The 23,559-nt window shown below is 41.7% G+C and overlaps 1 protein-coding gene across 5 annotated transcripts in view; it reads right to left on the bottom strand.

The window, feature by feature from the left end:
- Positions 1–23,559, bottom strand: part of PPP2R2C (protein phosphatase 2 regulatory subunit Bgamma) — a 271,511-nt gene that overhangs the window by 35,829 nt on the left and 212,123 nt on the right. For all 5 annotated transcript variants that reach the window (XM_006128213.5, XM_075930765.2, XM_075930767.2 and 2 more), the window contains one exon: positions 9,074–9,238. In XM_006128213.5, coding sequence (XP_006128275.1) covers positions 9,074–9,238 — 165 coding nt within the window. The remainder of the gene's footprint in view (positions 1–9,073; positions 9,239–23,559) is intronic.

Genomic DNA, 23,559 nt, shown 5'->3' with positions numbered 1-23,559 from the left:
ACACCTGCACCTGGCAGCACTGTCCGCGGTAGCAGGTGGTGCCTCACGCGTGCCGGCATGCCCGTGTGCTGTGTGTGGCACTCCTCAGTCTGTGTGGGGTCATACATGTGTCCTTGTGCCCAGCCTGCTTCTAGCAGTGGCTGGTGGTGGGAGGGCACCCCCACAGGGATCAAATGTGTGTGTGGCCTGAACCTGTGAGCAGGAACCCGGGGGTGCTCCAGGGCTGCTTCCTGAGGCCACATGGCGCAGACTGGCACTGCATGTGCTTCCACATGCACCGACTGCAGCACGACATCCAGGCTGAGAAGGCCAAGCGACGATCACACCCCCGCCCCTCTGCGCCTCCCCTGCCCTGTGTGTGTGTAAAACTGAGAACACTCACCTGGTAATCCCTCCCCACCGTCAGAAGATGACTGCGACAAGTTCAGGCCCTGGGGTACCGGCTCGAGGGTCAGAGTCACGGTGCGGGCATCTCCTCCTCCTCCTGCAGCTGCTGTTCCTCATCCTCCTCCTTGGCAGGGAGCTCTGGATGGGCAACAAAGCTCCTGGAAATAGGGGCAGGAGTGGGGTTCTGCCCGGGAGTGAGAGCTGTGCTCCCTGGCCCTGGTGTAGCCCTGGCGGCACTCCTTCTCCTTACTCCTCACTTGCTCCAGAGTCCTGGGTGTGTGTGTGTGTGTGTGCTCCAGGGTCCTGGGTGGGTGTGTGGGTGTGTGTCCTTTCCACCAGAGCTTCGGCCATCTGGCCATAGATTTCAGCATTTCTTCACCGGGAGCCGAGATTCTGCATGGTCTCCTCCTCCCCCTACAGCCTGAGGAGAGACAGGATCTCCGCCACAGACCAGGAGGGCACATAGCATTTGCTGCCCCTGGCTGGGTCCTGGAAGCCCTGGTGGTGCTCCCTGTGAGGGCTGGGGGAAGTTACGGGGCCCATGAGGCTAGGCCATCGCTCCAAAGTTGTGAGGTAGTCAGAGCCGCATGATGAGGTGCAGCTCCCAGGCCCGGCTTCCTGCCATAAGGCTTGTTCTGGGTGCCTGCAGCTTTAAGAGCTGGCAGGAGACAGGAACTATAGAGTTCTGATTACTTTGGATAGAGTGGCCACCAGAACATCTGTGTTATTTCCTGGAGGCCTCTTCTTTAAAAAACAAAAACAAAAAAAAAACACCACACTCAAAAAACACCCTCTTCCGCATCCGTACATGCCTTTTTCCAATAAAAGCTTTTTCAGAAAAAGGCTTCTTCCTCGTAGAAATAAGTTTACCGCTGAGGACAGAAGCAGTAATCAGAAGATATTTTCTTAAAGGTAAAGCTCACACAAACACGGATTCTCTCTTTTCTAGTCTTACAATAAGCATCATTCATCCGGAAAGGTCGATATTAATTAGCAAATGCAACAGGGAGATTCTGTCAGAGTTTTTGTGTGTGTGTTCTTTATTTCAAATGAAGTATAATCCATATTCAGTTAGAGGTCGAAAAGCTGTCACTACTATGCAATCCCAATGTCCTTTCAAAGGATGTTATTTTGAGTTTAAAAATCCATGTGTTCCTTTTATTTATTTATTTTTGTTTCTTTGTGTGGTTCTATGGTCGGGTAGCTGCTTTTCCTTTCTTGGATTTAGTATCTAGATTCTGCCAAGAGAAGAGATGGTATCTCTTTCTTCTAATCGCTAGTCTGGCTGAAGTCAGAAGTATTGATCATTGTAAGGAGGAAAGTGCATCAGTCTTAGGCCTTGTCAACAAAACTAATGTCAACACCCAAAAGTCAACAAAACAACAATTGCCAGATGGTGTTCACATTTACTCCCTCTATCCCTCATCACGTCCACATTGTGGCACCATCATAGATAGTGTGAGCAATGCACTGTGGGTATGTTCCACAGTGCCATGTTATAGCAAAGCAGAGTTGATCACTGTACATCTCAGGCTTCCCCCTCAGTTCTCAGCTACCAGGAGTGGCATCATGAGCAGCTCTGTGAGCTATCTGTGCTAAGGAATATCAAAGCAGCACAGCAGTCTGTCCCCCTCCACCTGCAGCAGCAGACTGCCTGCCACTGTGCTCCTAGGGCAGGGAGGAACAGCAGTATTCAAATGATTTGTTTTTTATTTCCCAAATGGAGCAGCACACTCAGCTATCAGATACTTTCCAGAGCTTTGAAATGGAAGGGGTGAATGCCTGCAGGGAAGCACAGGCCTCAAAACACTGAGCAGAGCCATCAGGGCAGACACTGTGGGATATTAGCGGAAGCCAGTTCTATCAACAAAACAAAGTCCCTAAGGTGCCACAGGACTGCTCATTGTTTTTAAAGTTACAGACTAACACAGCTACCGCTCTGAGACTTGTTTATCAAATGTTAGTATTAGATGTATTTTCAAGGTGCTGCTTAGGACACAGGAATCCATATCACGACTAACTGTGCTGATTGGCAGACTACTGGCAGCCCTGGCAGAGGCAACACTATTTGAACGGGCATGAAGCTCTTCAGAATTTGTATCCTTCAGAATGGGATTGTGTCACATGGTTGGGGGAACTTTGTAGTGCTACTGCTGCCCCTGCTACTGCCAGGAATAAATAAAAGACTCTGGATTCTCTTCATGAATTTAGTGTAATCTATACTAAGTCTATATGTATACAGTACCATATGATGCATGGTGCTCTACAGATGTCTATAAATGTTTGCAGTCTACATGAGACTTCACACAGAAAAGACTACAAATAAAGGTTAGGGGGGAAAAGCATAAGGGAGAGGGACTGTAAAACAGTAACATTTTATATGGTCTTATGAAAGTTATTTATTGAATTTTTTTTTTATTTCTAATGATACCGTCATATGTTTTAATTTGGGGACAGTGTCTGGAAAGAGGGCTGTGGTAGAGATCAGTGACTGAAAACTGACCGGAAGAAGTGAATTCTGAGTGGACATGTGAAGTAGAAGAATGAGGTTGCACCAAGTTAAAGAGACTGTTCTAAATGGGGGGAAGGGTAACTAATGGAGAAAAGTCGCATGAAGGCAAGCTGCTTTGGGAGGGTATTGGAAATCCACAGAAATAATTTGCAAAGTAGGTGGATGCTGGTATAAAATTCATGGTGCAGTATCAAAGAGACTGTCTTGCTAGCATCTGAATGCGTAGCTGATTCATTTTAAGATGAGTGTTTTGGAGTGCTTAGATAATTATTATTGCATCTTATTGTGAGCTATATTCAAACCAATCCAGTCAGCAGCACTCAGTACTCTTCCTGGTAATGCTTTGAAAGTTCTTTCATTAACCTTATCAATGTTTGTGTTGTATATGCTCCACACTCAGCTTCTCAACAAACTTGACCAGTTTGATGCAGTAATGCTACATTAAAGGCCTATTTTCTAACTCACAGCTCTGGAAAATAGGGTTTAATCAATGACCATTAGACCTTGCTCTCCTTTCTGGCATAAAATGCCTTCTTTTCATTCAGGGTTACTATATTGCTGTTTTAATTGGTTATGATTGGCATTTGGCACGATGTTGCAGGGGCAGGCAGGCCTTATTAACAGGAAGAAATCAAAGTATTATGGAAGAAAACAATGTAAGTAGGACAGAGAAACTCACAACAAAGACCCAAATTCTGTCATGCTCTCCTCTTTTCCTCAAGGTATTCTATTTTCCCTCAAAGTACAAAGGGTATACAGCTAACAAAGGTAAAATGCTGCCAAAATCATTGTGGAAGGTTATTTTCTTGGTATGAGCAATAAACAGAGACCACATCCTAACCAATGCATTTTTCCTTGCATCAGATGGGCTCAATCGTGTCCGTTTTATTCAGTGTCTACTCCTGAAGAAATGTATCCTTGTGGAGAGACCTATGCACCACTTACAGTGCACTTACACCCTCAAATGCTTATTATTTCCTATTAAGAAGACCAGTCTGTCACAAAAGACTTCAGTGGGAAACTGGGTGGTACAAATGCCTTTTGTGTTCCCTCTGCATGAGAAAGAATTTTCTCTGTACTTCCTCTTATTTAATAAACTTCCCACTGACTTCACCAATGTCAAATAGACACTGAAGGCCTGAGACTGAAGCGTAGAGTACCTCAGAAAGGCTCGATCCCAGGATTTGGCTCCATGAGAGTTAACAGGTGTACATCAGAGTCCCAGATTCTCATAGGAACTAGCCACAAGACACTAGGGCCAGGCTTATACTAGACCCAGAAGATCGGGTTAAAGTACGCAACTTTGGGTACAGGCATTACCCCGAGTTACGCGGATCCAACTTATGTCGGATCCGCACTTACGAACGAGGCTCTCTCGCCCCGGAGCTCGCAGGCAGCAGGACCGCCCAGAGCGCAGTGGTCCCGCCACCTCGACCTCCGGGGCAAGAAAAGCTGCTCTGGGTGCCCCTGGTCTGCTGGGGTCCGTCTCCAGCAGACCAGGGACACCTGGAGCAAAGCCGGGGAAGCGGAGGGGTCCCGCGCCTCTGAGGCTTTGCTCTGGCAAAGCCTCAGAGGCGCGGGACTCCGCCGCCGCTGCAGCTTTGCTCCCGGTGTCCCTGGTCTGCTCCCGGTGTCCCTGGTCTGCTCTGGCAAAGGCTCAGAGGCGTGGCACCCCGCCGCCGCTGCGGCTTTGCTCCCCGTGTCCCTGGTCTGCTGGGGGGGGGGGGGGCGCAGCTAGGGCGCCCCCCCCCCCAGCAGACCAGGCTTTTGTTGTGGACCCTGGGGTAGAGCAGCTGGGGTGCTGCCGGATTGGTCCTGCAGGGACCTACCTGGCAGCCCAGCTGTTCTGTCCCAGGCTCGAGATTCAGCCGCTGTTGAAACTGATCAGTGGCTGATTCCAGGAAGCTGGAGGCAGAGCAATTCTGCCTCCAGCTTCCTGTAGTCAGCCCCTGGTCAGTTTCAGCAACAGTGGCTGAATCTGGAGCCAGTTCCGACTTACATACAAATTCAACTTAAGAACAAACCTATAGTCCCTATCTTGTACGTAACCTGGGGACTGCCTGTATATAAAATATGGGGCTGGAATCAGCTTGCTTTAAGCTAAGCTTGATGCCATCTTCAGAGAGGGAGGCTGACGGAAGTAAACACTCCCATCAATTTCCCTTACTCCTCACAACTTAGAAGAGTATCGGTGCCAACAGGAGCCACCCTCATCATTGAATTTAGCGTGTCTTAACTAGACACGCTAAATTGAATGCCACAGCACAGAAAGTGGAGATGTGGCCTACGTCAGATCTCAGCAGATACTGAAAAAAATAGATTGTGAGCTCAAGAAAATGTGCCTTTGCTAACCTGCAGTAAATGGCGCAGAGCAACTCAGCGCCTTATATTATTAGGAGAAGGAGCTCTCCATTCTGCTCCCCCACATAATGTTTTGGGCTACTTTTCCTCAAGTGGCTCAGTCACAATACACATTTCTGCTGCAGCACTCTCATTTTCATTGCATTTTGTGCTCTACATAACTCAATCGTCACAACACCATAAGGATACTAGGCATCTCCACTAATATGGAGGAATGGAATTATACAACAATGGGCTCAGTCTTCTTCCTAGTCCAGCCAACGTAGATTCAGAAATTGGCTTCCATGGTAGCAAGATCAGACCAGGCATCATGTGTGGGCCTATCTGAACAGTGATGTGAGTGGAACTATGTATTTGTACAGAAAGATTTAAATGATTTCATTACCTTTAGGACAGATAGCAGTCTCTGGTTCCAAACACATAACAAACAGCAATTGCTACTCAAACAGGATGAGTCTCAAAAGAATGGGAACTCATGTATGTATAAGGGATTCTCAACCTTTTCTTTCTGAGTCCCTCCCTCCATATGCTATATAAACTCCACAGCCCACCTATGCCACAACAACAGATCTTCTGCATATAAAAGCCAGGGCTGGTGTTAGGGGTAGCAAGCAGAGCCATAGCCCAGCAAAGCTAAGCTACTTAGGCTTCAGCTGCAGCTCTGCACAGGAGGACTTGGGGCCCTGGTCTACAGTCCTGTGGGATGTGGCTTTGGCTTTCTGCCCTGAGCTATAGTGAGTGAGTCCAACATCAGAAATACTTCACAGACCCCCTTGAAACTTGCTCTTGGAACCCCAGGAGGCCCTGTACACCAGGTTAAGAACCACTGGTCTAGATAAAAATAATAGTCCTGTTTGTAACCAAGTATTTAGTGAAAAGCGGCAAAGAAAATCTACACAGGCTGCTGTGATCCCATTTAGCACATGCTCCCTCTATTACAGTAGTAATTCATCAGCTCATGTACTGTATGAAATGAAAACTGGATTTCATTTTTATCTATGCTATGAATGGGTGGACTGGGCTCAGAGCCCCCGCTCCCCCTCCGCCTCCTCCCGAGGGTCCTGCCACAACCTTCCCAGGAAAGCAGAAGTGGAGCTAAATCCTCCAAGCAGCCTAGAGCAACTGTGCAAGAAAGCAGCCAATCAGAGGGAGGTGGCAAAGGGCTAGTCAATCATGTTGCAGACTAGTATAAAAGGAACTACAGTTCAGATCACTGTCAGTTCTTGAGTAAGTTTGAGTCAGAGGAGTTCAGATGGTACTCCTGACTGGATAAAGCAGAGATGGGCAAATACCAGCCCTAAGGCAGGATCCAGTTTTCAGGGTTAGCCCCTGATGGGTCACCATTGCTATATTTACCTGTGCTTCTGCAGGTATGGGCGAATGCAGCTCCCGTTGGCCACGATCATCGTTCCTAGCCAATGCAAGCTGTGGGAAGTGATGTTCCAATCTGTGGCCAATAGGAGCTGCAATCACCGGTACCTGTGGAGGCACAGGTAAATGTAGCAGTGCCGGCCTGCCAGGGGCTAACCCAGGTGAACTGCCTCCATTTTATGGCCCACCTTTGGGCTAGAGGAAACTGTAGTACCATCGACAGCTCAGTGCTGGCAAGGACTGGGAGAAAGAGAAAGAGCTCCTGGCTGCCGGCTGGACATGAACATAGAAGAACCTGAAGCACTGGTGAAGGCTGGGACTGTTGGGAAGTAGCCCAGGGAACTGAAAGCTGTTTTGTTAAAGAGACATGGTGTTCTCTGTGCTGGAATTTGGAGTAATGGCCACTGGGGAAGTGACCTACAATTAGACAGCAATAAACCCCCAGAAGATTTAGAGGGGTTAACAGGCTCAGCTGGAGGCAGAACAGACCAGAGTGGACAATAATTTCCAACGGAAGAAGCCCTTGGGGAATGGTCCCTCTACCAGGGCCAGGAGTGTTTAAATACGTTGTTGGATAAATACCTGGAAGGCATCTGTTTCAGTTGTGTTCTGTACAGGCTGTAAATTACTTGGCCAGAGGATTGAGCCACTATAGGGACCACTAGAGAAACTGTCAGAAGGGGTCACCATAAACTGAGAGAAATGCACCAGAGGGGAGTTCTGGAAAAAGGTGGATGCCCAACCATTCACACTGAATTACTTAAAAAGAAATAATTCACGATCTTTAACTTCCACTATTTAGTAGCTCCAGCAAAATTCAGAATCCTCGTTAGATAAATATTTGAGGTTTGGCAAATCTTGTACCATTATTGTATCTATATTTTGCACCGGTTTCATTCTTAACGTCCTATGTACGGAACTCACAGTTCACCTGCTTCTTTATGTGCACATCGAGGCCAATAGCAATGGTGGGGAAAGTGTTGCAGGGAAGCCCTTTTCCCCAGTTCACCACTGTTGGGGGCCACCATAGTTGTCTGCATTCACTCTCTGAACAAAAGGCTTGCAAAAGCACTAGCACTTACAGAACTTCATAGGGCTGATTAGAGATATGATAGGGGACCATTTTCCCTGTGTATCAACCAGTATTAGATGGGCAGCGTGGAAGAAAGCATACTTTTTGTACAGGTGCAGTATATGCTGCTCTCTGAATGTCCCATTATGCCTCCTCTCACCATCACTTGGGCACTAGAGTTGCTAAGATTCTCTGCAGGTTTTCCCACTAGCTGTTGGAGCTATAATTTAACCATTTATCTTTAGGTTCAATACTTTGCATTCTTTCTTCCCTCACCCTCCCCCCCCCCATGCCAGAAAACATATGTCAGTACCAGGTAACATGAGTGACATTTTTAGTTTTCTCTTTCATTATGTATTAACCTCAGTCCAATTTTTAAAAGCTTCTCCATGGGAAATGCCCTTTCAATCACATCAGCTTGATAAACCTATCACACTTAATCCATTCTCCAATTGGGTTTCAAAGGATTCCATATTCCCGTGCACTCCTATTTGGACTCTAAGGAGATGATAGTCAGATTATTTTGTAATGTAATGAATTGCAATCCTCACTTCATAGACTCTTCATGAAGGAATACAGTCTCATGATAATTTATATTCTGGTGCTATCATGAACTTAAGATAACTCCCTTTTTCCATTTGCAGATTTCATATTCCTCATTTGGTCATCAAATGAAATAGCTACAACTTCGTGATAGGAATCTCATAAGCTATATACATCCACATTAGGGCAACTACAGAATACCTTTTTATAGTACCACAATTTTTTTTCCTTTTGTTGTTCAATTTTGAAATAACCTCCTTTCCTATATTACATACCTTATATACTATCAGTTACTTAATTTGTTTAGTTGAGCAAAAACAATGCTTAGAAATTACATTTATCTGAAAAATGTGGGGCCAAAACTTAAAGTGACAGTGCAGCTTAGAAATGCTTCTCTTGAATTTTTTGTATGAAGTTTGGATGGACAAAATATGCTTGCCCCAAAACTTAAATCTGCACTCCAAAATAGCAGATGCACACCCACACTAAACAGTACTTAGACTCTTCACAAAGAGACTATCAATCTAAACTGTTGAGAACCATCTGTCTATTGATAGAGGGTTATAGGTTTTTCACTCAGTTATGTTTGTAGTATGAACCGCAAGGAACAGTAGTTAGAGAAGTGATTCCAATGAAGTCCCTAAATAAGTCTTGTATCAATTCAATGACTTGCTCAGTTTTTTCCGTTTTGCTTCCTTTAGCATGTCTGCAATTGATAAGCTAAAACAACTGTAATATGCTGCACTCCAGTACATATGTAGAGGTGCTCTATCTATAAATGATTAACATTACCCAGCATTTGTAGCAAACGTATCTTATGAACTTACGTTTGGAATGTTTGTCACAGAGGGCTGATGCCCTCATGTCACAGAGTCTCAAGGATCCTTTGCTGCTGCTATAGACAAAGAGATTGCAATGGTGGGGATGAAACTCGGATGCAGTAATCACTTCCGTCAGGTCCTCCATGTTGGCTGGCTTTATATCTACAATGTCTGAATGGAGGTTTTATTAAGGAAAATTAAATTGTTCACAAGCAAGTTCTGAATCTTGCCACCTCTTTGAAGTGTTTGTATAGACATTTTGCAGATATCAACAGACAAATAAATTAATTTGGAATAAAGCATTCTTGTTTGTTTGAGAAGAGACATTCAGCATTACTCTATTTTGCAGTGGGTTGACTTATTTTATAGTTGCACCATAGAGACAAATACATTTTCATAATGAAATTATTCTAGGACTATTAATTAGCATATTTTACAGTGGATGTCATTAATATGTCTACATTTGCAGTAAGACTTAAGAGATGGCAGTTTAGATTTTCAGATCCATTCAGGATATTTGGTTGCCTGTCTTTCACTTAAGCTAAAGGAGAATCAGTAGTTAAATACTCTGCACTGCTTGGCAAATCACAATCATCACTATTGCCCCATAACTGCAATGGAAAGTACTGCTGTATCTCAGATAACACTGATGTATAGACAGCAGCCATTGCATGTCTCACTTTCCTTCCAGCCAGTCTATTTAAAATATTGCTGGTAAGGTAACTTTCCTAACCCATTCTTTTTGACCTTATCATTCCCTCCTTCATAGGCTTCTTTCCCTTTGCTATATCAATGCTAAGGTCCTTGTCCTCCACTTCAGTACTTCATAGTTTTGCCCCAGCATGCCCCATTGCTCTTCTTTCTTGTTTCTTTCCCCCTCATTTCAACTAGGTTCTGGTCTTATTTACAGCAGTTACATGTTTGATGAGTTAACTGTGATTTACACAGGTACAGAAGAACAGAATCAAGCCCGTAGTCTGGACAATGTGCATGGTTGCCTTAAAATTATAGGAATCACTGTCTTACATCGTTATGTACATTGCTATAGCGAGGGTTTTTTTAATGTATGTGCATTTTTGCACATGCAAAATGCACACAAACTCACATGCACGTATTCAAACTGGTGTCTGTGAATATATATAGGTCTCAATTCAAAAAATCAGGATTTGTGCATGCACAAACATGCACGATTGTATCTTGCTTTTGAAAATGGTACTGAGTCCTAAATTTCATAAAGTGGTGTCGACATGCTGGTGACTCCTCTTTTTCACATTTCACCTTTTCCAAACAGAATTTTTCAAAATTCAAAATGAGTCTAATCTGACTTCCACTGAGGTCAAAGGAAGCTTTGTCACTGGCTATAATAGGAGCAGATTTGGGTTGTGAATACAAATTGTGTGGATATCTACTAAATCTATCTGCATGGGCAAATCCATTTAGAAAGCACAAATTAGCATTCTGTGTGTGCCAAATTACAGATGTGAAAGTATGCAGACAATTTTAGGTGTTGAAAATTCAGACCTCTGAAAAACATAGAATACACTGTTAGCATCACTACAAATTAAAGTTCCAGTAGTACAGTTCATTGTGGAACATTCCTAATGAAGATAATGCTTATTACTAAAATCAATGTAAATTTCTGTGAAAATAGGAGGATACCTTTGAGCACTTTAATTGGTCATATCTGATCTACAATACACCTCACTATGTTCCTCATGTACACATCAGCCAATCCTAATTAAAAATTATGTATATAAAACATAACTTAAAGGATACAGTTTAGTCACAGCCATTCATATAGATCATATGTTTTAGTTATCTTACTTTCTGAAAAGGACAAAGGAAAAACAGACACAAGAGAAGATATGGGACAACAGCTCAGGAAAAGAAAAAGGAGAAGAGAGATTGCTAGTGAGGAAAAGAAGGAGGGAATGCTTCCTAGAGAAAGAGGATTTTAAGAAAGCAATGGTTGAAGAGGCATTGTGGTGGCATGTTCTTTCCCACACCAGCCCTGAAGGGGTCAAGGTGGCCCAGAAAGGACCAATTAACCTTCAAGCCCCAGGGATTGATATATACCTAATTGTTCTTGATGCCCAGCTGACAAAGGATTATAAAGAGGGGAAGTACCAGGTGGCTTCAAGGAGAGAGAGAGAGAGAGTCTGTAGTCACTTTTTGGGAGCAGGAAACCCAGAATAGAGAATGAGTCTGAGGATCGTGTCTCTGAAAGAAGGGTCAACCCTAGAGGAGTTGTGGAGAAAGCAAGCCTGAAATGGCAGGGTAGGAAGAAGCCCACAGAAACAGCAGCAATAGTAGGACTGTGTAGACAGTCACTGGACTAGAAGATGAAGGGCCTGGCTTCCCCTACCAGCCACTGGGAAGTGGCACTAAACTGAGGTGCAATCTAGACAGTTAGTCCAGCAAAACTTCCATACCCTAGAAGGGCAGGGGATGGGGAAGAGCTATTAAGTAACCAAGCCAGAAGGAGGAGTTGTGAGTAGGGAGCACTTTGAATTACAGGAAGAGAGCGATGCCATGCCTGCACAGGAGGAGATGCTCTTGTGATGAGTGAACACCATTACAGGCATACAGTGAAAAGAGAGTATAACAGTATGACTGAAAGTAAGACTATGTTTTCATATGATCTTCATTGTTGTCTGCAAACACTAATGAATTGATTTTCACAATACCCCTGCAGGAAATGAAAGTATTTCTACTTTATCTTACAGATAAGAAACTGGGGCAGAGAGAATAAGTCGTTTGCTCAAGGTCCATGATAGAGCTGTGAAGTGAATACAGATCTATTAAATCCCAGAACAGGGCCTAAACCCTCCTTCCCAGCTGTCATGCTCTCCAAAACATAACATTTGAATCAATTGGCATAAAAGATAATTTGAACATTCCTAGAGAATGAGATAATAGGAAAATGTTGTTTTATTAATGGCCAGAAAAGTCATATGTTGTCTTACTAATCCTGTTCCTGTGCTTGTTGAAGGAGACAGAAAAACTTTAATTGATTTCAGTGGGAGCAGGGTCAGGCCCATGGTAGAAATTACAACTCTACTTTCATCTTTCCCAAGCCTGTAGATCTCAGAAGCAGTAAAATGAAATTAAAATTTAAAAGTAATATGCAAGTGTAGATAGAATTATCATAAGTTTGCACTGACCATATTGCATATTACACTGAATTGGTTTTAAAAAGAAAAACAGTGAAGAATGGGAGTAACAAGAGGTCATGAATTAATTTTGCATAGCAATGTTATTTCTAATAAATTACTTACAGTATCACATTAGCATCCCTCTCCAAGAATCCATCATGATTAATGTCAGTACAGTGAGTACCAAGATGTAGTAATACGGATTTACCACCTTTATGAAGTATCCCTAAATGTTCTTAAAATTCTAACATACAGAAATATCTTTTATTTGATTATTTGCATTTGGTGAAATCTTTCAGAAGAAGCAATCGCTTTCAGTGATTGAGTTGCTTTCAGGAGATCAGAGGAATTATGGTAACCTGTTATTGGAGAAGCTGAATAATTTCCAAGTGATGAGAAAGATATAAAATATAAATAGAGTATATGAAACCATCACACCAAAAAAATCACTTTTCTGGAAACTGAAGATGGTATTGATGAATTTCCCTTCATTGTACAAAATGAATAGTCCTATTCTGAATAATGAAATTGAATATTCCATTTCCCTAGCTGAAATACATAAAACACTTGGAACAGCAGATATTTCCAGATATAATCTCCATCTCCACTGAGAGAGACTTCATTGCCTTTCATGGATAATACATTAATTGTATGAACAAAACCCATAATTTCATCAGATTGAGGCAAAAATAAAAGAATTGATATAACCTGTATACTAAAGTAAAATGATCAAAAGGAACTCAAACTACTGAGGAAGAGCTTTACTTCTACTAGATTTGTAATATGTGCAGGAACAGCCCAGGGCTTTGACAGCTACTTAACCCAATGTACCAAAACCAGATTGTGTCACACCCAAGAACATTTTTCTCAACTTCTGCACCTTTTGCCATTCACCAACTATCATGTATGACTTGACGTGTGATGTTTGGGAACTGTATTTACACTAGTATGACAAGTGTATATGACAATCTTCCACTTTACTCTGTGCTGATTAGGCCTCAATTGGCCTCTGCCAGTTCTGGGCACCATATTTCAAGAAATATGTGAAGAAATTGTAGAGGGTTCAGAGAAGAGCAACAAGAATGATTAAAGGTCTAGAGAACATGAGCTATGAGGGAAGACTGAAAGAATTGGTCTTGTTTAGTTTATAAAGAAGACTGAGAAGGGACAAGGTAGCAGTTTTCAAGTATCACAAGGAGGAGGGAGAAAAATTGTTCTCCTTGGCCTCTGATGATAGGAAAAGAGGCAATACACTTAAACTGCAGCAAGGAAAGTTTAGATTGGACATTAGAAAAAACTTCCTAACTGTCAAGGTGGTTCTGAAATAAATTGCCTAGGGAGGTTGTGAAATCTCCATCTCTGGAGATATTTAAGAGTAGGTTAGATAAACATCTATCAGGAATGGTATAGAGGGTGCTTGGTCTTGCTGTGAGGGCAGGGGATTGGACTCGATAACCTCTTGAGGTTCCTTCCAGTTCTAGTATTCTATGATTTCATAGCAAGGGAAGGACAAGAGGAACAGAAGCTTCTTCCATGAGATATTTGATATTTTGCAATTTTGTTTTTCCATTCCCCCCTTATGCTGGGTTTTACCTGGTATTCTATAGCAAAGAAATACAGAACAATTGGGAGAGGTACTCTGTTCTAGACCCAGCTCACTTTGTGCAACCCGAGCAGCTCAAAAGAAATTACAAGCTGATAATAGCCAGACAAATGGAATATTCCTCTGCTGAAGAATTGGGGGGGGGGGTGTCTCTATTATGACACAAAACTGCCAGAGATAGCTCCTACATTAACTGCCACCCCCAATAGCAGTGTATGGGGTGTACCAGAGGCAGGGTAGAATGGCTTGTGTACTGCTCAACTTTTCCACAACAGTTAAGAGCTGGCATATGATCCTTTAAGGATGATACTTAGCTGGTGTAAATGAGAGAAGTGCTTATATGGGGTCTGATGCTCTGATATCCCCACTCTCCTCTTGCACCAAGCGTATCTTGATGCAGCTGAAATCTAGGCACACAAGCTCTAGAGCGATGGAAAAGCCATACTGACGGATTCATCCTGCCTAGTGCACAGAGCTGCCATTCACACTTTCCTGATCGAGTGGGGGTTGCTGTACTTAAGTAAGGGAGTACTGCATCTGACATGCATCTGACGAAGTGGGTCTTTGCCCACGAAAGCTTATGCTCCAACACTTCGGTTAGTTTATAAGGTGCCACAGGAATCTTAAATAAGGGAGATTCACCTGGGAAAAAGGAAAGTGGTGTTTACCCGGGTGGGGGCAGGGGAGGTGACAAAGGAGACGAATTTTAATTAATGGCAGAGGCCAAGAACAGTGGAAAAGTGAATCAGTCTCCACCTGCTTTGGAAGCTTTGTAAGCTCTAATAGAGTGCCTTCATTGCCACCTGCTTTGGAAGTTTTGCAAGCTCTTATACAGGGAACTGTGGACACCAATGTAAAATCACATATGAAGGTCAATTCCACAGTCTCTCTCTGTAGTTGGCTTGAGAAATTCCTTTGCTGAAGGATGGATTCTTTAAAATCCATTAACGAGTGCCCATACAGGTTTCTGTGTGTTACCATTTCTAATATCGGATTTGTGCCCATTTATCCTTTGTCGCAGAGACTGTCCAGTTTGACCAACATACAAGGCAGAGGGGCATTTCTGGCACTTGATGGCATATATCACATTAGAAGATGTACAGTTATGTGAGGCTCTGATGTTGTGACTTATGTGATCAGGTCCTGTGATGATGTCACTAGTATAGATGCATGGACAGAGTTGGCAATGGGATTTTTGCAGGGGTAGGTTCCTTAGTGAGTGTTCCTGAGGTGTAATACGTGGCTGCTGGAAAGAACTTACTTCACATTAGGGGGTTGGTCTGTAGGTTAGGACTGGCCTGTCCCCCAATGCCTGTGAGAGTGAGGGATCATTTTCCAGAATAAGTTGTAGATTGTGAATGATGCACTGGAGGGGTTTAAGCTGGGGGCTGTAGGTGATGACTAGTGGTGTTCTGTTATTTTCCTTGTTGGCCTATCTTGAAGAAGCATTTTCATGCTATCTTGCTCCCTACAGGGCTGCTCTTCCAAGGCCTGGCTCAGTGATACAGGATGGGACTAGTAGGGAGCTGATGGATTTTCTAGCTGTTCTCCAGGGAAAGAGGGACATGAAAGATTTAACATGCCTGCAGACTGTGATGGAGGGGGAGTTCTCACAGCTGATCCACAGAGCTGGAAGGGGTTAGCAGTGGTAAGGAAAGCATGTTGAGACATGTGAAGTTAGGGCTCAGTCACTTACTGCAGTGCCTTGCAGGCTCTTGCTTTTTACTTTCAGTCCCCTAGTAAGCTATGTGATGCAATACACAGCTACTCCACTCGCTCCAGAAGGAATAACAGCTAATTCGATTTAGGGCTTTAATTCGGAATCCCGCTTCACTGCTGCGTGTAGACACAGGCAGTGACTTCAGGCTAGTCAATTTCTAAAATGGTGACCAGCCGGGAACATGCTAATGAAGCGTGAGATATTTAAATCCCGTGCTTCATTTGCAATTTCAGTTGCCCTCATTAGCCTCCCTAGATCGAAGTAGGGGGCTAGTGTAGACATACCCGGAGAGTGGTGAAGCTCTGGGATGGGTTACCTAGGGAAGTAGTGGAGTCTCCATCCGTAGACGTGTTTAAGTCTTGGCTTGACAAAGCCCTGGCTGGGTTGATTTAGTTGGGATTGATCCTCCCTAGAGCAGGGGGCTGGACTTGATGACCCTCTGAGGTCTCTTCCAGCTCTATGATTCTATTTTTCATTCTGATATTTCTCAGAGTTGCTTCCTCAGTTAATAATTTGATCCCAAGTTTTGTCCCTCCTATGCTAAGGGAATTCTCCCAAGCCTGTTGTGGTTTCTTTACCAAGTCTGGGCACTCTAGGAGCACCATATAATGCCAGAAGTCAGAATCAGCCCTCACTATATTCATTAACACAGAGTTCATTTAATTTTGTAAAAAGCAGTAAACTAATGATCAGATTTTTCAACATGGAATTGTATATAAATATTCTCTCTCTCCCCTCAACCCCCCATTGGACAGTCCTCTCTTCTGAATCTATCTGTCAGACCTGTTCTCAAGTCATAGCTTTATGGAATGGCTCATCAATAGGTTAATGTATCTGGCCTTTTCTCCTGATTGTCTTTCCTCAGGCAGAAAGATGACCCAGTATTTATATTCTAACTACTCCAATAGCCACAGTGGCAGTCCTTTTCTATCAGCACACAGCCTTCTTCCAGCATTCTGCTAAAAGCATGTAGCATATGGGATTATTTTTAAACCCAGAGTTCGAATTACATTCAGGTCTTTTGAACCATAGCAATACTGACTGCAGCATAAGTGATGCGCCTTTCAAGCCCAAGGACACAAAAAAGTTTGTGGCAGAGCAAGTGTCTTGACTATATATCTACAAAGACTGAAGCTTGCACCTAACTATTGGACTATCCTTTTTCAGGGACTTGAGCGTTGAGAACACTCAATGCTGATAATACCACCTAGCTCTTACATAGTATTTTTCATTCCTTCATCACAGAACCTCCATTTTACAAATGGGAAAATTGAGGCACAAAGCTGAAAATACACTTGCCAAACGTCACCCATGAGATCATTGGTAGAATCAAGACTAGAAATCAGGTCTCCAGAGTCCCTGTCCACTAGTCTACATGATATACTAGAGCACAATCAGTTATTGTATTAATTATACAGAAAGACTCTTCAGACCTCTAAATCTTCTCCATTAAAGTTTCCCATACGAGTCCTGGTCTCTGATTCTAATCTTCTTTACACCAGTGTAATTCTGTGTCTTGGACCACCACTGCACACATACCAGAATTTTCAATTGCAAAAACACCTGTTACTAATGAAGCATAATCACCAGGGTAGTTCTTAGGGAATGTGCTTGTAGGTTTAAATGTGTGTCTGCATTTTTCAACATATCATATTTAATCAGCAGGGTGCATAGTCATAGTCACTTGATGCATTTGCATATATAATTATGACTGTCTGAAATTTTTCTGGGTTGCTTTGTTTTCCATTTCCTACCCCGCAGATAACTGAACTGTCATAGAATCATATACATTAGAAATGGAAAAGATCTATTAAATCATCCAGTTCAGCGTCTGTTAAGCAGGTGTAGTCTCTACTGTATGTCTTCTAGTGCTTGTCACAATCTAGTTGTAAGGTTTTCAAGGAATGGCAATAACAGTATGTCAAACTATAGTACTCCAGCTGAAATCAACAGGATACTTCAGGTGTGTAAAACAAGCAGAATCTGGCTCTTAGGAATGTTTTATGACCTATAAAAGGTCATTGTCAGAAAACTTTTCCTGATGTTTATGGTGATGCTGGGGAATTTCCAGTGGATCTATCACTAGACAGAATCTACAAGTCTAAATTTCCTGCATGGGGGAATGTAGGGCCCCTAGTCCAATCTCAAAACTGCTTACAGGTTTTATGCAAAGAACTTTGATGTACGTTTTGTGTAATCTACTTAGAAATAAAGTCATAGGAGTGCAAAACTATTTTCTCCTCTTCTAAATGCTGAGATAACTCAGTGATGGATCCATAAATGTGAACATAGATAACTCTATATAAAGATGACTTTTTTTAGTAAAACAAAGCCTGTTCTAGATATGGCTCTTGAATACAAGGTTTTTCAATACAGAAGGTAACTGTGTTGCTGCATCAGAAAGCAACTAAAAGTGAACAATGCAATGGAAATAGAAGTCTCCTTTAGGTATCTATGTAAGGTGAGAATTTTTCTCTCAAAACATGTAATTGGTTTGGGAGAATTCATCCCTTTGAGTCTCAATGAAGCTCGCTCTCCTAAATCACTTAGGCTACGTCTAGACTGCAAGTCTCTTTCGAAAGAGGCTTTTTTGAAAGATACTTTCGAAAAAGCCTCTTTCGAAAAAGAGCGTCTAGACTACAACCAGTACTTTCGAAAAAGCAAGCCCCTTTTTCGAAAGAAAGAATCAAGGCAGTCTCGATGCTCTCTTTCGAAAATGCAGAGTTTGCATTACATAGCACCTTTTTTCGAAAGATCGCTTTAAAAAAAAGGCATTATTCTGCGTAAAACAAGGTTTACTGCAGTTGAAAACACTGCCACGTTCTTTCGATTTACTTTTGAAAGAACACGGCAGCAGTATAGATGCAGGTAACGTTTTTTTGAAAAAAGGTTACTTTTTTCGAAAAAAGCCTGCAGTCTAGACACACCCATAGGGTGCATCTACACAGGAGGGCTTAACTCTAAATAAACTACACAAATTGAACCATGTCAATTGTGTAGCTGATTTTCAAAATACCTTATTTCAAAATTGCGAGTGTCTATACAGCACTTATTTTGAAACAGATCACTCTTCCTCCGACTTCCCCTACTCATCGTACAATGAGAGTTACAAGGAGTTGAAGTAAGAAGTCGTCCAGCTTGACAGTATTTCAACATTATTTCGAAATAACTGCCTGCTGTGTAGATGTGGACTAAGTTATTTCAAAATAACACTAGTTATTTCAAAATATTGTTGCTGTGTAGATGTACCCTTAGGCACTGTGTGTGGTATTTCTAAAAATGGATACCATGGTAGTATCTAGGAACTACACAGTCATGGAGCATGCAGCTGCAATTTATATACCTCAGATGTCCAAATCTGTAATGAACAATTTGATTATATCAGACATTTTACCCTGTGCATTCTATTTCCTACCTTATGAACACTGCAAGTTATACTTTGCGCTTCTTTGTGATTGGCTACAGCTAATACGCTGCAAAAGATTACATTTTGCAAGGTTAATTTCAAGTCCAAAATCACATGGGAATGAGAATAATTAGACTCATTTAAGAACTGCTCCCTCTAGCAAAGCTGATTGAATTATTTATACATTATCTTTTCATATAATTGTATCTAGAACTGTCTAACTGGCTTTTTTGCCTAACTGACAATACATTAACAATCGATGTTTTTTCTGCCTGGACACTTCTCCTACACCTGTATTAGTGACTGGTACATTTTTAAGATCAGCGTAATGGGAAGCAAATAGAGAGAGGAATCAAAACATAAAATGTAAAAGCCTCAACTGGTACACCTTATTAGAGAAAACTCATCAGCTACAGAAGTAAAACTGCTTGGCTCTAATCTTGCAACCCTTTTCAACAAAAGTAATTCCACTGACTCCAGCAGTAGTGATTTCCAGTATAAGAACTACCTGTGAGATAATACCTCTCGGATCTTATTCATGGTAGTCTCCTATCTTGTGCTTTATTTCTCAAGTCTCTCTAGTTGAAGGATTTCAAAGTCTGAAGGGTAATAGAGATGTAGCCATGTTAGTCTGGTCTTGCTGAAACAAAAGACAAAAGTCTGAAGGGGCACTGAGAATACAAATGGAACAAACAACAGGACCAGTAGCATGAGCATAACTCAAGATGGTAGCTAGTCTCTGCTTTCTCTTTTCAGTGGTAATGGGCAAAAGGAAGTTTGTGTGATTCCAGTATTAAGAAGTATAATGTAGCCATTTACTCATGCTAAATGGACTGAACCAACAACATGCTCCCTCCACAAACTGGAAAATAATTCACAGCAAGCAATTTTTACCAAAGTACTTATGTGTACTTATTGTACAATGTTAACCTTATTACATAAAACACACAACACCTCCTCAAACAAAAGTATTATAAACATACAAGATACTGGGTAAAATTAGGTTTGCCAACTCAGAGAATCTGCTCTGGGAGACTTTTTCCCCTACTATGACACTATATCATTTTCTTAAAATATCCTATTAAAACCTTCTGGATAGCTTTCAATACTCACTTGGAGATTGATGCCAATTCCAGAAGACTCCAGGCCAATCTTGGAGGGTTGGCAACCCCAGATGAAATCCTGGCTGGCACTGAAGTCAACTAGATTTAACTTATAAGCATGGCAAGTTGTACTCTGATCCTCTTTGGGGCACGCTAAAGTTAATATTCTGCAAAAGATTATATTTTGATTTCATTCTATTAATTTTCTTCTGTCCCACATTCAGACACTTCCCTTTCCCACAAATCTGTAATCAAAGCCATATGGCTTAATGGCCAGCTCATGCCCCAATGTGGAAGACCCATACAGGGGTCAGGAAACTCCTCGAGACTCCTGGTAGAGTTTCCTACATTTGCGAGGTGACAGGAGGAGGGGTGGGGGGGGGGAGAAATGGGGTTGAGAGTATGGGATTTGCTCACTTACTCTCTGATCGGTGGAAGACTCTAGGAGCCTGCCCTACAAACCACATGTCTTGAGGATCTGCTAGTTTCTCAGGACAAGAATTAAGACAAAGGGTCCAATCCAGCACATTACTAGGTGCATCAACAAGACTATTCTCTCTACTAAAAATTAAGACCAATCGCTCGCGTTTGCAGGAGTGGTCTCTTTGCTTGCTCCAATCCCACTGTGCATAACAAATACATTTTTAAAAATCATAAAGATACTCCTTTGTCAAATTCACTGCATAGTTCTAAAATCCAAGTGAATTTTAATGCTTCTGGTTACACTTGTCTCACCAGTGCAAAAATTTAATGATGGGTATATGTGCCTATTCGGTGGCAACTACATTAAAGGAAAGTCTACATGAATGAGTGACAGATAGAGGGGAAATCCATTAAAAGGATAACTTAATTACATAGTACTTAACTGTACATGGGCAGGAGCGATAAGTAAGAAAATGAGGTATTTTGATTAACAATTTTTTATTAAACAAATAAATCTGCAGTGCACTACTTATCCTAAGGCCACAGCTATAATAAAACCATCTTCAATTAACTCATTCAAAGGCAAATCTTGTTCTTTGCCAAAAATTAGTTAGGCCTCAGTTATAATTATTGCCAGTCAGGCCTAACCTTTTCAATTTATTTTGAAGAGACCTAGAGGTTGAATATATGTATAATTCTATCCCACATCCTCCACACAGGGCCAACCTGTGCTGCAGCATCATGCCACTTGCTTTTGATACAAAATGGGTTTTAAATTACCCAGATGATAGTCTCTGTCAAGGGCCCAGTGCTAGAATTCTGCACTGGACCTCTTAACCCCTTGCTCTAACGACCGTATATGTCTCCCAAAACCACTACTTGACTGGATGATGGCCATGAAGCAAGTTTTTAAGACAGGTTGGAATTTAATGTAATGGGGGGGTCTAGAGAACTTAGTCACTGAGAAAAGCATCATTTAAAAAAAAATCATGAAACCAAACTCCTGTGAAAAATCCTTGAATTTTTACAAACTGCTTTCATAGGTCCATAGGGCTGGGCCTTGCATATTGGTATGCACCTCTTAAAAGGTGCTGTTTTCTGTAAGTTTTTATACTGTGCTCATCACCATGGCATGCATTGCATTAAGCAACATGAATGCACATTTGCCACACATTTCAGCTCTCATCTCCCCAGAGGGAGCAGTGTGTGGAGTGTCTTTTTTGGTAAGGTTTGTTTTGTTTTGTAATATACTGGTTGCTCTATGCTTACATGACTGAAGGCAAGGTTGAAGGAATGCACCTTGCTCTTTGAGTGGAAAGCGGTCAGGTTTGTCATAGTTCTTAGTTCCTTGTGGTGCTGAAATCTCTATTCTCATTGATCCCAATGGGAAATGACAGTAGTCAACATCTTAGATCAGGTCCTACATAATCATTATTTACCCAGTACACTTCTTGTTGTCACTATTTATTATTTTCATTGTAGCAGTAACTACGGGCCCCATTCATGGACAAAAGTCCCACTACACTAGGTGCTACATATACACATAACAAGAGGATAGCTGCCTTGAAGAGCTTAGGTGTAAGTTAAGGACCTCAAGAAGCAGAGTAAACTTAGTATAAATGTCTCTTCAGGTGAATGAGGGTCCAATACTAAACCTACAGAACTAATCTAAGTTTTTCCAGTAACCAAAAGGTGCAAGACTGAGACCCTAATCTTTCCTCATACATTAACTCTTGCAGTCCCTTTCAGTGAGAAAGAGCTACTTATGTAAAGTACGTAAATGGGCTACTTATGAAAGTGTTTGCAGGATCAAATCCTTTATATAATTCTAGAAATACAATAGGGCTTTTTCCCCTTTTGTACTTGGCAAAAGTAAGAGAGAAACTTCCTTGCAAAAGTTTATTAGCATGTGTGAAAGGTTTTGTTTACAATATTTGTTACAATTGAGAGAAGCCAGATACTTAACTATCTTTAATACACTACTTATTTCATTCTTTGGTTAATAGTGTTAACTCTTTCATGTCATTTCCATTACAGAAAAGAGAATCCAGCAAGGTGCTCTTTCCTACCTACAGTGACAAGCTACCCAACAGGGGTATCTTTTTGCAACTTTAGTTCAAATTCCTTACTCTGGTAACAGCATGAGATACTCTGTTTCAAGCGCAGCATTCTTTATTTTACTCCATGTACCCATGCAAACTGATTACAAAGAACAGGTATGTCTTATAGGTTATTTAATTGCACACTTATGAAGCCAGAATGGTCCCAGAATCATCAAGAAAATACATTATTCTTTTTTATATCCTTTATTATTATTTATTCAGTGTTACATGGCCACTTGGTTTGGGGCCTACCTTGCAATATAAAATAGTTTTAATAAAATCAGGCTGTTTGGAATAAAGGACTTCTAATACTCCTTGCTTAAGGGCTCCATTAAAAATTATAGGATTTCATTTCTCTCAGAGTTAGAAGTGCTTTTCTTTCTAATGCAAAAAGAGAATCATGCATCATTTTGTTTTGAGCGTGGGCAGATTTGTTTGAACCAGTCGGTAAAATTTTCCATATAGTGATAATCTGCTGCATAAGTAAAATAAATTCTAGTGATTAATGCATTTTGTTGAAGCTACCACTGTTTGGGGGCTTAATGTAATGTTACAAATAGCTCTATGTAAAGCAAATACAAACTGTTTCATGAAGATGGATGACAAGATGGGGGGAGGAGAATTGTTGTTTCATTTTTTTATTTAAAGATCCATTTTTGAATTTACTCTCAGTAACTATTAAATCAGCTAACCAAGACTTCAATTATCCCTGTGGTGCTTCTGTCTGTTAAAGAAATGCACAAACCTGCTGTAGTTTGAGACCCAGGCTATACCACCCATCAGGTCATAAATCTATACTGCCTTGATTTCCACTGGGATTTATTACTGATACAATCAGCTGAGAACTTCTCAGTACAATAAGAATTTCAAAGGTTCCTTTCTCAACAACTAATGAAAACAAGAATTGGTTTTACTTTCCTGCAATCTGGGATTTCTTTCTAAATAGCAGTCAAGAGCAGAATAAAAACTGAGTTTGTGTG

Source organism: Pelodiscus sinensis, chromosome 4, assembly GCF_052426305.1.
Source record: "Pelodiscus sinensis isolate ZL-2025 chromosome 4, ASM5242630v1, whole genome shotgun sequence".
NCBI classification, from domain to species: Eukaryota; Metazoa; Chordata; order Testudines; family Trionychidae; genus Pelodiscus; species Pelodiscus sinensis.
Note: the sequence above shows the minus strand (reverse complement) of the source record. Positions and strands in the feature narration are given on the sequence as shown.